The sequence below is a fragment of the Numenius arquata genome, chromosome 17 (assembly GCF_964106895.1).
Source record: "Numenius arquata chromosome 17, bNumArq3.hap1.1, whole genome shotgun sequence".
Taxonomy (NCBI): Eukaryota; Metazoa; Chordata; class Aves; order Charadriiformes; family Scolopacidae; genus Numenius; species Numenius arquata.
In genome coordinates this window covers 550,779-562,925 of record NC_133592.1, presented here as the reverse complement: position 1 = coordinate 562,925, position 12,147 = coordinate 550,779, and the positions used below count along the sequence as shown (strand labels likewise).

At 49.4% G+C, this 12,147-nt stretch overlaps 1 protein-coding gene across 1 annotated transcript; it reads left to right on the top strand.

The window, feature by feature from the left end:
* The first annotated feature begins 5,721 nt into the window (after nucleotides 1–5,721).
* Nucleotides 5,722–9,056, top strand: CACNG5 (calcium voltage-gated channel auxiliary subunit gamma 5). Its single transcript, XM_074160237.1, has 5 exons — nucleotides 5,722–5,929; nucleotides 6,627–6,713; nucleotides 7,486–7,626; nucleotides 8,265–8,410; nucleotides 8,799–9,056. Exons 1-5 carry the CDS (start codon nucleotides 5,722–5,724, stop codon nucleotides 9,054–9,056), a joined length of 840 nt encoding a protein of 279 aa, XP_074016338.1.
* The last annotated feature ends 3,091 nt before the right edge of the window (nucleotides 9,057–12,147 follow it).

The window sequence follows — 12,147 nt, the reverse complement described above, 5'->3', positions numbered from 1 at the left end:
GGCAGTGCTGTGTGCGGGGCCAGCCGTGCCGCACCGCTGTGAGCAGCCCAGGGGAAGCTTTCAAGTCCAATATTGATCCTTTTGAAGTTTATGGCTGCTCGTAGTTGCACTTACTAGCGCTTGTTCAAACTGCCATGAGATGGACTGTTTCATTTCTTAATATCAGGCTAAACCTCTTTCACATCAAAAAGATTTATTTCTGTACTTATTTTTTTCCAATACATAATTTCTCTCTCAGAAAGCAAGCTGACATTTTTATATGACACTAATGCAGCTCTGTAAGGCTGCCTTAGACATTTCTGTCTTCCCATGAACCACGTGAGGTGATGGGCGCCGGCAGCCCAGGACAGGGCTCCTGGGAACGCTACGGACCAGCTCCAGCCACGTCCCCTTTGGCCATCTCCCTCCCAGTGTACCAGCCCAGGAGACACTGCTTTTCTCTGCAGCCATCCCTGCTCTCCTTCAGCTGTTATACCAAAGCAGAGCAGTCTCATGTTTCTCTCCTGCCTGCAGTACACCTTTTCCAAGCTTCAGGAGGGACTGTTGCTTCCCAAGCGGTAATTCCAAAACCATCTGTTCCAACCGCCCAGTTTTCCAGGTCAGGTTTGTGGAGCTGCTTCTCCTGGGTTCCCAGATGGAGCAGGGGGCACTGCCCACACCGTCTCCTCCTCTTCCTCTCCTCTGCTGAGCTGCACACGCCTGGCTGTGGCTAAAGCCATCTCACCGTGTGCTCCTCCCATGGATAAAACCCTCGCTGCAAACCGACAGCATCACTTTGAGCCAGCTGGACTCAGGCTGCATCTTGCACACATCAGAGCATCTGCACCCTTTGAGTGCTCCATAAGCTCAGTGGGAACCGCTATGCCGTTTTGTGATTGCCTTCCTATTCCATTGTGGTTATTAATGACCAAATTAAGGTCTTCTGGATTTGCCCGCGATGGAGCCAGGGTGACACTGAGCTGCCTGAAGGAGGGTGATGATGTGGTGGTGGCCTCAGCCACCCCCCCTGGCACAGCCCTGCCCAAGCGCTGCCAGCTCTGAGAAGTTTACTTCTGAAAGAGATGCTCTCCTTGACCTATTTGTTTTTGCCCGCGTTCGTGGCCTGCGTTGTGTCCTGAGGAAGCGATCGTGCTGCTTGATGGCCCTTTATTTTTAGCCAGCCCAATTTTCTTGTCGGAGCTTAGTGGGAGCTGGCCCTTTCAGTTCAGCTTCATCACAGCTCACGCTCTCCTGCGTTTCCCGGCTCTTACCCAGGTCCCTGATGTTCTTTGTACATTGATTGCTCACTCAGTGGGTTTCCTACCCCCCTTCCACCAAACTTTATTCCTTCTCCTTTATGTTCTGTTCAGCCTCTCCCACTGCTCCAGGTGCATCATTTAACCTCTGATTTCCCTTGGCCCTTGGCTTGCAGCAGGGACCAGGCTTTCACAACAGCAGGGGCAAGTCGCCAGGCTCGTCCTGGATCCCAGCACCCCTCCACAAACAAAACCTTCCCTCCCGTCTGCTCCAATAACCTTAGCTGTGCTTCCCCTCCTCACAAATGTCAGGAAATTGGAAATGATGCTCTAGCCACATAAAAATCAATAGCTGCCTCCTTGGCCTGGCTTGGCCCTGCTCTTTCTGCCTTTACCCAGGGCAGGAAGGAGCGTTGTTTTCTGCTGAATTCAGAGCAGTGATTTATTGATATGACCCATCCTGTCCAGGCAGTTGACCAGCGATATATTTATTTTTCTTAGCTCATCCATGTAGCCCAGAGCGGTGGCTTGTGCTCAGCTTTAGGTCATGGAGTGGTGGGCTCAGAAATCTGAACCAGGATAATATTTTTTTTTTGTGACCATGGAGCAATAGGTAAGGACTTCAACTCGCTCTTAGATCTGGGTCAACTTCATTAGGAACAAAGCCAATATTCATTTCATTTTCAGAAGGGGTCGGTCCCAGCAAAGACCATGTGCAATTCCCATCAGAAGCTATGGCTCCAAGACAAAAAGAAAGTCATTATGAGGACTGCAGATTACATTGCAGACTGCCTTTATTATTCCCTGGACTACTACCAGAAGGCACAGTGTGATTGAAGGAGCAGGAACAGTTCTCAGGTTCTAGTTCTTGGAAATCTTTGGGGCTATATTAATTTCATTTAAAATACAGCTACTGTTGGAAACCAAACAGCATCACCTTTTCCGCTGTTGGAAGCATAACGCAATTGGTAAAAGTTACTGGGGACTAAATCCTTGCTGAAAATCAAGCTCCTGATCATGTCCTTGAAAAATCTTCCTTTTGGGAGCCCTGCTAATTCTCCAGGCGCTGGATATGGAGGAAGGTTTGTTCTGAGTGGCTGCTCTGCACCATTCCTGCCTCCTGTCCCCCACTGCATCCGCTCCATTTTATGTGCCAGCAAGATAGTAATAGGGATCACTCTCTAATGCATCTGTGATTACATGGAAATTGAAGTGTGAGAGAGAAAGGAAATGAGGCAATTGAGAGGCGTGACTCTGATGCCTGACCCTCTCCCTGCTGCTAGCATTGCCACAATGACCAATATAAATGATGCCAAATGGGTATATTTTCCAGTGCGTGGTGCCGATGGACAACAAACCATAGGAAATACGTAATTATTTCCTCCTGAATGGCTTTATCTGGGCTTTCACATACTCTCTACTTTGATTTTTGGCTCCTCATTAACAGAAAATGTGCAGGGAGGACTTTTGTTGATGATAAATGAGCCAAGAATAGATTCCAGCTCCTTTTACCATTTTTGCACCAAAATGCCAAGAGGGATGAGACACCCTGTAGTAAACACTGTTCATTTTGAGGCAACAACTAGAAAATATGGCTCTGAGTGAGTTAGGGAAAAGAACAGATGAGCCAGAGGATCTGTGCTTTGCCTGGTCATACTGCTGGATGAAATAGCATCTATAAAGAGATGGGAAATGGCATATTCCCATCCAGTGAAGGGGTAAAGTGGTGTCCTAGCATCTACAGCTTTGTGCTGGTCTCTCCCTTTGACAGTAAGATTGTCCTCAGGCTATCAAGGTGCAGGGCTACCTTTGCAGGACGTGTTTCTCTGCCCCATGGCTACCGGTTTCTCCTTTAGCTGCTGCCTCCCGAATCCTCAGGAAAAGAAAATCTGGGCATCTTGCCTGTGCATCTCACTCCTCACACCCCTAGCAGGGAGGTGTCCATCCTGGGAACACGTCCTGCCTTTCTTGAGCTGAGGGAAATATTAAATAAGAACATGAAAAATGAGGGTTTTTAGCAAAGCCAAAGGTGGAAAGCTCGGGTAGTGTGAGCATTTGCTTGGGCTGTCCGTAAGCGACAGCACTCCCCTTCCCGTAGGTCGGTACCTTCTGGGAAATGGCTCAGTGTGAACGTAGGAAGAGCCAAATCCTTAATTTCATATGGAAGGGAATTGTCAGAGCTGTTGCAGCACTTGAGGGTGCAAGTACATCTGCTTCCTACCAAGATGTACTTGTCTGCTTTGGACTCAGGGTAGGATGTGATAATAAAAGTCTCTCTCCCTTTCTCTGAAAAATTTGCAACTCTTCCAGCAGCATTTCCTGTTTTTCTCTGTTAGACTGCCCAGAGCAGAGCTGGAGGTGCAGACAGGCCTTGGGTGTATTGGATCTGTTTGATAAATGCAGTTATTTGGACTCCAAGTTTCCTTCACATCAGTCTGGTGTGGAACTTGCCGCAGGAGCAGGCGGTGGGGGAGGCTGGGGCCGTGCCTTTGTGCGGTGGATGTGCCGGGGACGGGTACTGTGGGAGCACGGAGCTCCCTGGGAGACCCTGGCTCTCTCTGGGATCAGCAGCAAGAAATGGCTATCAGCATCGGCCGCTTGTATTAATCATATGGGAACTATGGCTGAACATTATCTTTGGAGGCTTTCAAGTGTAAAAGTGCAAGCTGTGAGGACTCTTGGCATCTCTGAGAGCCACTGTAAGCAAGTATATATTAATATATTTATATCAGAGGTGCAAGAAATGAAGCCCTCCTCCAGTCTGCTCAGACATATCAGAACAGCCAGCCGTCACCTCCTGGCCCAGGCAGGAGCCACGTCTCCCAATTTAATCGCTAAATCCCACCAGCTTTGCCGCAGTGATAACAGCATCGAGACCTCTCTTCCCAAGAGCCCGCTGGCGATGGCACCCACGGCGGGGAGCACCGGCGTGATGGAGCTACTCTGCGTCAGATCAAAAGCTGACACCCGGGGAGATGGATGACATACGTGTCCCAGGACTATTGTTTATCCCTCGTTATTTTGGGAATAGGTGTTTCAAACAAAAAGGTGTGTTTAGGAGGACTCTGCCCTCCTCCCCAGGCAGTGGGACACAGCGGGGGAAGGCTGTGCTCTGCCCCCAGCTCTCTGCCATTGCTTGTCCCTTGAAACTTCACGTGGCGTGAACGAGCCTTGTGCAATTTTAAAGGGAGCCCAAGGAAGATGCATCCCACTGCTGCTGTGTTAAATTTGGCAGCTTTTGTTGTCTAGCTGGATTTTTTCTTTTCCTTATTGCCTGCCGTGTTAAACAGCAAAATGTGCCCTGGAAAATATGTGACATGACACTTATCTGTGATTCATACTGCCTTTATAAAAGCAGTCAATAGTGTTATCTGCCTCATTCCCACTCCCCAGAAGACCATCTCTTCCGTGAATCTTTTCCTTCTTGTTCTTATTCCTCTAATCTTTCCTTTCTGTGGCTTTTTCTCCCCCCTATACTAATGGCACTTTTTCTCTGCTGCAACAAGAACTCTGATTTCTCATGGCATTTTATCAGTCTGCAGGGCACCGTGAGAACTGCTAAATTCCACAAATTAGCAAAAATAAAAGAAAAAAATTTCATCCATAAGCAGCATTGAGGACGAGGGAAGGATTTTTTGCCTCCTTCTGTAAGGTTTTCCCAGGGCCTGACTGAGGCTCTCTGGCCCCATTTCCCTGCCTCCCCCTGAAGCACAAGCCCAGTTTGGACCAGTTCAGTCTCTGTGTTCAGCTGATGCCGGTGCTTGTGGCTCTGATCCAGCAGGTGAAATAAAGAGCAAAAAAGGCAGGCCATTGCGTCATGCTGCTCTGCTTCGAGGCGTTTGATGATGTCATTTAGCAGGCATAACTGTAGCATGGTTTTTGCAAAATTGGGGTCTTGATCCCCCAGTGGGTAAATCTACTCTGGATGAGGAAAGATGGCTATACTCGGGGGAGTGGGGAGGTGACTGGAGTTGCTCAGGAGCGGGTTTCGTTCTGGCAGCTGTATTTTTGTTGACCTGTTGACATGGTGTCCCTGAGCCTCACCAGGCTCCTGTGCTGAGGGGACGCAGCTGGTGCTGCCACCCTTGTATAAGGCTCTGAGGATGGCAGATGCTGCGGTTCGGCTACATCCCTGGGGTAGACGAGCGCTGGGTTTGGCTGGAGCAGCAGGAATTCACCTCCAGCAGATCAAACGGGAGCCGAGGAGATACTCCTGGCCATCCCGCATTGCTCCCCCCCCGCTGCCAGCACCTGGCACATCCATGAGGCATGGGGCAGCAGTCAGGTGGGATTTGGTTCAAACTCTCCATCTGTCAGGGCACGCCGTGATTGTTTTAATGGCTTATTTCAGCTCGACCTAAATAAGCAATTAAGGACAGAGAGCGAAGTTTTAACACATCCACTCCCCCAAAAAGCAGTAGACGTCCCCGTGTTGATGGCTGTGTCCCCTCTCCTGGCAGCCGTCCCCCCGCCGCCTCGGCCCCCCATGCTTTTGGGGATGAGCGCCTGTGGCAGGAAGGCGCTGACCCTGCTCAGCAGCGTGTTTGCCGTCTGCGGCCTCGGCCTCCTGGGCATCTCCGTCAGCACCGACTACTGGCTCTACCTGGAGGAGGGCATCGTCCAGCCCCAAAACCAGACGGCCGAAATTAAGCTGTCGCTGCACTCGGGGCTCTGGAGGGTCTGCTTTCTGGCAGGTATGACCTCTCTCCCCAAAACATCCCCTGTAAGGTGGTGTTTGCTGTCTGTCAGTGTCATTCCATGGGAAAGGGCTGGGGAAGATGGGCTTTTTAGAGCTGTGCCCATCTTTGCTTCCAAACTTAGCACAACCTGAGTAATGCCATCACTCCGGCTTTAACAGTCAGATGGATAAGTGTGCCATTGCACGGAGGTTTTGGGCGGGTTTGCCGCTGCCGTACCAGACCCCGCTGCCCCCCGTCCCGCTCCATCCCATCGCCTTGGGCAGCAGCTCACAACTTTCTGTTTTGTCCCTGCAACATCGAGATTCAGGTCAGCTGGACCATTCCCTCCGTCTGCGCCAAGTCTGATGCAGCGATTTGGCTGCAGGGATGAAGTGACCGATCTGAATGTCACGAAGTTTCAACTGCTGCTCTGAAAAAGCTGGAGTGAGGAGTTCTGATACCGTCCCTGGGGTCCCCTTAAATCCTCTGGCCTCAGGGTTCACACTTTTGCATACAAAGGAATCCTTTTGCACAGGGGAGGTGGTAGTTGAGATGTCTGTCTTCAGACACTGACACCCAAGATGGAAGTGGCACTAAAAAGCAAGATTTTTTTTATGCATGCACTGAAATTAATTTTAAAGCCACTCTCTCCCCCACACTGAAAATAAGCAGACAAACGCTGCGGGTGTGACTTGGTCTCTGTTTGCTGCAGGGGAAGAGCGTGGCCGGTGCTTCACTATTGAGTACGTCATGCCCATGAACATCCAGCTGACGTCTGAATCCACAGTCAACGTCCTGAGTGAGTGGTTCGGTGGGGTCTTACTCTTTGCATCCTGCAAAGCACCAGAGGGTCACTAGGGATCCCCCCAAGAAATCCTCTTTGAGTCCTTGCTGGAGAAGCTCCTGGTTCCCTGGTGGTGCTGCCATGCAAGGAGGCAGCTACATTTTTCACTATGTGAGTCACCCAATGTGCTCCTAAGCTTTTGGGGACGTCCCTTTCTAATGGCAGGGTGCTCCCAGAGGCTCTAGGCTGTACAATTTCCTTTCATGGGCTATTCAGCACTGATGTTTATGGAAGTGTTTGGCTTTATAGTCTCCTCTCCGTAATTTGCAGCTGTATTTATTCTGCAGCAATCAATTTTACACTTTACAGAGCGGGATGAATTAAGGATGGAGTGTCACAGCTCTCATGATGAATTCTGCAGTCATTTTTGATTTAATAAATCAAAGTGTTCAGCAAACAGTTTTGCAGTGAAGCTAGAGAAAAATGCAGGTTCTGATGGTTTTTCACCACATAGCACTTCACATAGGAACTCCTGGAAATACAAACATTAACGGAGGTTTCCGCAGCGAGACAGTCACCTCTTCACTCAGCTCATTAGCAAAGACACATAAGAGAGGGGAACCCCTGCCAGGGCCTGGGGAGCAGCTCAGGGGCACCCACACTAACCAGAGGCGAGGAAGGACACAACCTGGTCAGAGGGCAGCAGGGCTGGGGCCATCTCACCCGTTTCTTGTGCTGTGTGGGAGGGTTGCCCTGTTCTCACTTTCCTCTGCTCCTCTCGCCCCAGAGATGATCCGCTCTGCCACCCCCTTCCCTCTGGTCAGCCTCTTCTTCATGTTCATCGGCTTCATCCTGAGCAACATCGGCCACATTCGGCCTCACAGGACCATCCTCGCCTTCGTCTCGGGGATATTCTTCATCCTGTCGGGTGAGTTCTGCTAGCCAGCTTTTCTCCTGAAAATCCTCGAGCATGGAGTACGTTGGCTTTTGTAGCTCCCAGTGCTCTCCTAACCTGCTGTGGTGGCTCCTTGTTGGCATCGTTGCCCGTGGGGGCTCCCAGCTCGGCCCCGCAGCCTGCTCGGGTTCTGCGGGATGAAAAATCCCCTGGTGCAAGACTTGCCTGTGGCAGCGGCAAGGAGATGTGGGGGAAAGCACCCACCACCTGTGCAGGAGCAGGTGCTGGGGGAGAGGATGCCTCTCGCGGCACGTCGGTCGCAGCAGAGATCTGAAACTTCAAACTGCTCAGCCGGGGTGTTTCTACATGAGACAAGTGAATGTTTTATTCATGGTGTTGTGCTAGTGTTAAACAAATAGCTGTGACAGCAGAGCTTTGAAGCCAGCTCCTACCCCGTGCACATGGACTTGCTTGAGCAGGTAACGGTTTGAGTGAAATGTGAGGAGTGCCCTGGGTTAGCTCAGCAGGAAAGCAGCTTCTTCCCCAATTATTTCAGGTACACTTCCAGTTTTACACTTTCACACATAAGTCAGGTCTTAAAGGAAGGTGCTTCTTCAGCAGCTTCATCCCTGAAGCGTTTCCCACCCTCTTTCTCCTTGGTTTCTCCCCAGGTCTGTCCCTGGTGGTGGGGCTGGTCCTCTACATATCCAGCATTAACGATGAGATGCTGAACAGGACCAAGGACTCGGAAACGTTCTTCAATTACAAATATGGGTGGTCGTTTGCCTTCTCTGCCATCTCGTTCCTTCTCACAGAGGTACCCGGGAGTTCTCACATCCCTGTAACGAGTGTATCCCGTTCTCAGGGGGTGGAGGGGGGCATTGGGGCTGTGACCAAAAGGAGGACTGAGATGGGGTTTAAGGGGTAGGCTATGAGGGCAGATATGTAGTATGGTGGGAGACATATACAGTGGGGATAGACCCCAGGTCTGGAGCACTGATGGGGCATCTGACCACAGTTTGGATGCAGAGGAGGAGACGTTATTTACCGCAGGAACCCAGGGCAGTGAAGTGACTCTCCTTGGGGCCCTTGTGCATCGTCAGCAGAGCAAAAAAAGCCATTTACATTTTTGTTCTGTTTTGGTGGTGGTGGGGAAGGCAGCCATTGGCAGGGTGAGCATCAGGCCGTGTCTCTCTCCCCTGCAGAGCGCCGGGGTGATGTCCGTTTACCTGTTCATGAAGCGGTACACGGCGGAGGACATCTACCGGCCTCACCCCGGCTTCTACCGGCCCCGTCTGAGCAACTGCTCCGACTACTCGGGGCAGTTCTTGCACCCGGACGCGTGGGCGCGGGGACGCAGCCCTTCGGATATCTCCAGCGAGGCGTCCCTGCAGATGAACAGTAACTACCCGGCTCTGCTCAAGTGCCCCGACTATGACCAGATGTCCTCGTCCCCGTGCTGAGCCCTGCCGGCCCCGCGCCCACGGTCGTCGCATCCTGACTCCGTTTGTCATTTATTTTTTTAGGCCACTCTTTTGGGGCAATTCTCTATTTATAGGAGCGTAAATATAACCAGGAGATTGGTTATATAACCAATAATGTAACCTAGAGAATTGGGATGTTTCCCTTTCTTTGGTTTTGGTTTTTTTTTGATTCTTCCCTGCATAACTAAATATCTCCAAAGTCCTCTTCTTTCAGCTCATCCCACTGAGCAAACAGCAGTTCTGCCTGGGGGATAAATCCAGGGCTGGACTCGAGAGCAGAAAAAAGAAAATAGAGTAGAGCTAAGAAAAAAAAAAAAAGGCATATTTTTTTTGGTTTAGACTGCAAAAGTTTGTGTATTTGGCTGTATCATTTAATTATAGATACTGGCCTAAGTGCCAGAAAGCGTAAAAGATTTGTGTAAACTTCTGAGAAATAACCATTGTTAGAAAAATGTAAATTGTGTCTTGATTCAGTATTTACTGATTGATATCTCTTGTTGCTGGATATCACTCTTAACCAGGCTGCAATGGGAAATAGCCATCTCTCTTGACTATACCTCAGCAGGCTTAGACACAAGCAGGTTGTTGTTTCTCCATGGCCACTTGCAAACTGTTGCTTAAATATCCCTGTTGTTAGACTGGAGGCACTGCAGCCCTGGGGTGTCTGGGCTGTTGGGTGTCTCAGGCACCCACTTTTCCTCTGCCATCCCATAGACTGGAGGTCTGAAGAGCGACTGGGAGAGTCAGTGCAGCATTGAGTGGAAAACTAGCTAAAACATTCCCATAGGAAATATTAGGCACAGGATTTAGGGGAGATCATGGCCAGAAGTGCAAGTTATTTTGGTGAAAGGCAAGATCCCAAACCACTATAAAGTGAAGTAGCTGAAATTAATGGCACTAGTCCAGCATAGGAAAGTAGTTGGCTTTTATTTAATTTTGGTGAGAACCTGGTATTTTAGCTGCATTTGTGTCTGTATAAACCTTATTTTGGGGTTTTAAGTTTTAAAATTCCATATGACGCTTTGGCATTCTGGTCCTAGACAGCTGCCAGGGTGAGAGCATCACTCTGATTGAAAATGAAGGGCAGGGAAGGAAAAGACTGTGCTCCTTCCTGTGCAAGCTGCGAGTTGTCACCTCACAGGAGAAAGAGCTTTCTCCAAACTTTATTTCTGTCCTTGTTATTTTAAACCTTTCTGAAAATTTCCTTTCTGCAGAACAAAACCCTCCAGGGATTCTTGGTATATTTGAGCTTGTTTTGTCTTACTGTATTTAAAACAAATAGAATATACACACTTTTAACCTCATTTGTAGCACACTGTGTAATGAATGTTGCATCTTTTTGTTATTATTTAATATTTAATACTTATTATTTATAAACTACTCCAAAGTAGGGTCCAAGTCCTGGCACAGCACCACTATTTGCATAGACTCTGACACCCATCCCAAGGGACCTCACTGCAGGTGCATATCCAGCCAGCCCTGGAGCAGGATTATTCCCTCTCCAGTTCCTTCAGATAAGCAAGTAAAGTTTATCTAGTGTATGTCTAGTGTCACTGACTCCTAATTTACTGAGTTTTAAAACCAGGGCATCTTTTTGTAGACACAGTTGTATTTACCCTTATTTTTTGTATTACCCTCGAGCATCTGTTTTCTCATTTTGAAACCTGTTTGTAAGTGTTCTGTGACAGGTTTATTGCTGGGAAGGCTCAAGCATTAAAGCACAACCCAGCCCCACCATCCAGTGACAAAACTTGCTGGTCCTCGTCTGTTCACCTCAGCCAGATAAACCATCAGTTTTCCACCGGGATCTCTTGGTTCGGTGTGAATTAGGCTCCAAGAAAGCACTGGAGTTCACAAGTGGAGATCTTGCATTTCACAGGGCCTGGTGTAGTCTGCTGGGCTTGGTGTTAGCGGTTTCTGGTGGCTCAAAACCAGTTGCCTTTGCATCTTCCCCTTAATGGATCCCTTATTTTCTCAGTCCTTCTTGGGAGGGAGACCTTTGGGATCACCGAGATCGGTGATGCTCAGAGGCACGAGGGCTGTGTTCCCCTATGCTGGGGAGTCGTTTAGTGCAGTTAATTCTGTGCAGCATCGTGAGACGTCCCTGTCCCCGAGTGGAATCTTCCTTTGTACTAATTAAATACAGAATTATTCATTTTATAAATTAAAATGTCTGCCTACATAAGCAGAAGACGTGAAAAAAACTTCGCTCCTTCCTCAAGGCCCCAGAAGGTTTAGCAGAGTCTAGGGGCGAATTAGAAAAGTAATTATTTTAATTCATTGGAGACATTGTCATCATGTGGCTGCATTTGTGAGCCTGGGAGTTCACACATTCATCCAGTGAGCACAATCCCTCTGTAAGTGCAGGTCTGGCAAAAGAAATCTGTCAAAATAAGTGCTGTTGGTTCAGTAAATGCCGGTTTGGGGTAGGAAAATGCCGTGCTGGATAAAGCACAGGCCGCAGCGGTTGTGCTGCCCGAGGGGTGTTGCTGTCCCTCTGACAGTGCCCGGCGTGGCAGCAGCTCTTGGCGTGGTGGCTCTGGGCCTCTAAATGCAAGTATCACACCTTCGTTGGCTGCGGAGAAACTTCTCCAGAGCCTCTGAGGCACAGAGACATGAGTATGGTGTGGGCGAGATGGTGGGGTGAGCTGCGGAGCCCAGCCACCCTGCGAGGTCCTTCTCCCCATAGCATCACCCCATGGCTGATGTTCTCCACATCAATAAAAGCTCAGTAAGTAAATGTAGTGCCCCCTTAGGACACCTGCTCATCATTCAAACACCTCTCCTCGTCATCTGGCAAGGTTTCACCCCACCTTAATCTCTGTCACGCCACATCCTTCCCTCCTTGAATAACACCACTCTCTTGCCTCCTTCGGTCTCTCTCCCGCCCCGGTTTCAGTGCTGGCCTCCCGCTGTGCTCTTTCTGTGTCTGTTGCTTGGACTGCGATAAATTAAAATGGAATTTGAGGATAAACTAACAATTAGATCACAGGTTTAACCCCTATGAGACTAAAGTCCTTAAATTTACCCGATGGGACGAGTCAAGCTGCTCACGGGCCCGTAGGAAGGT